This window comes from Eimeria mitis, genomic scaffold, assembly GCF_000499745.2.
Source record: "Eimeria mitis Houghton genomic scaffold, Emh_scaff3524, whole genome shotgun sequence".
Taxonomy (NCBI): Eukaryota; Apicomplexa; class Conoidasida; order Eucoccidiorida; family Eimeriidae; genus Eimeria; species Eimeria mitis.
In genome coordinates this window covers 1,167-2,194 of record NW_013571867.1, presented here as the reverse complement: position 1 = coordinate 2,194, position 1,028 = coordinate 1,167, and the positions used below count along the sequence as shown (strand labels likewise).

General features: G+C 53.6%; 1 protein-coding gene across 1 annotated transcript in view; it reads right to left on the bottom strand.

The window, feature by feature from the left end:
* EMH_0066920 (phosphatidylserine decarboxylase proenzyme, putative) overlaps positions 1-641 on the bottom strand; it is a gene marked incomplete at both ends in the record, with an annotated part of 3,592 nt that extends 2,951 nt beyond the window's left edge. The window contains 2 exons of the mRNA XM_013498562.1: positions 135-254; positions 477-641. Coding sequence (XP_013354016.1) covers positions 135-254; positions 477-641 — 285 coding nt within the window. The remainder of the gene's footprint in view (positions 1-134; positions 255-476) is intronic.
* Between the last annotated feature and the right edge of the window lie 387 nt (positions 642-1,028).

Below are 1,028 nucleotides of genomic sequence, written 5' to 3'. Positions count from 1 at the left end.
GGTTTGTTGTGGTGACCCCGCCCCCCCCGTCCACCCAAAAAAAAAAAAAAAGACAGCACGAATAAGAGGTCTACGAATCCGCGACAAACCCCTCTAGGGTTTAGGGTTTAGGGTTTAGGGTTTAGGGTTTGTACCTGTAGGTGAAGAAAGATAGACATCAGCAGCGGCCGCAGAGAGACGGGGATGCGCCAGGCCATGAGGCGGCCCAGCAGCCGCGAGCGAGCTCTCCCAAACACCAAACGTAAACAAAACAGCTGTATATACACCACAAACCCTAAACCCTAAACCCTAAACCCTAAACCCTAAACCCTAGATTTTATACTAAACCCTAAACAGAAAACAAAGAACACCACATACTCCGCTTCAATATGCAGATTTCAAGCTGCATACAAACCCTAAACCCTAAACCCTAATAAAACCCAACCCCCACGCCCTAAACCCTAAACCCTAAACCCTAATAAACCCTAAACCCTAACCTTATTGGGGGACTGTACATCCGCTGCATTGCCGGTGACAGCGATCGCTTCTCTAAATTTTTTTATAGCAACAAAAGAAAGACAGCCGGTTGTTGCTGCTGCTAGCGCGATGCTGCGGCTGCCTCGCCAGCGCAGAGAAGGAGACAACAAACGACGCATCATCATCCTCCTCCTGCTGCTGCTGCTGCTGCTGCTGCTGCTGCTGCTGCTGCTGCGGAGGCTGCTGCGGAGGCTGCTGCGGAGGCGGAGGGTAAGAAGGAGAGAGGGCGTCGCGGTGGTGGTTGTGAGGAGGCGGTTGTGTGTGTGTGTGTATGTGTGTGTGTGTGTGTTTTGCTGCTGCTGCTGCAGCTGCTGCTGCTGCTGCTGCTGCTGCTGCTGCTGCTGCTCGTAGGTAGGTCTGCTGCTGCAGTGGCCTCAGCAGTGGATGCAGAAGCAGCTGCTGCTGCTGCTGTTGTTGCTGCTGTTGCTGCTAGGATATGAAGGCTGCAGCGTGTTGTGTTGCTGCTGTGCTGCAGCAGCTGCTGCTGCTGCTGCTGTTGCTGCTGCTGCTGC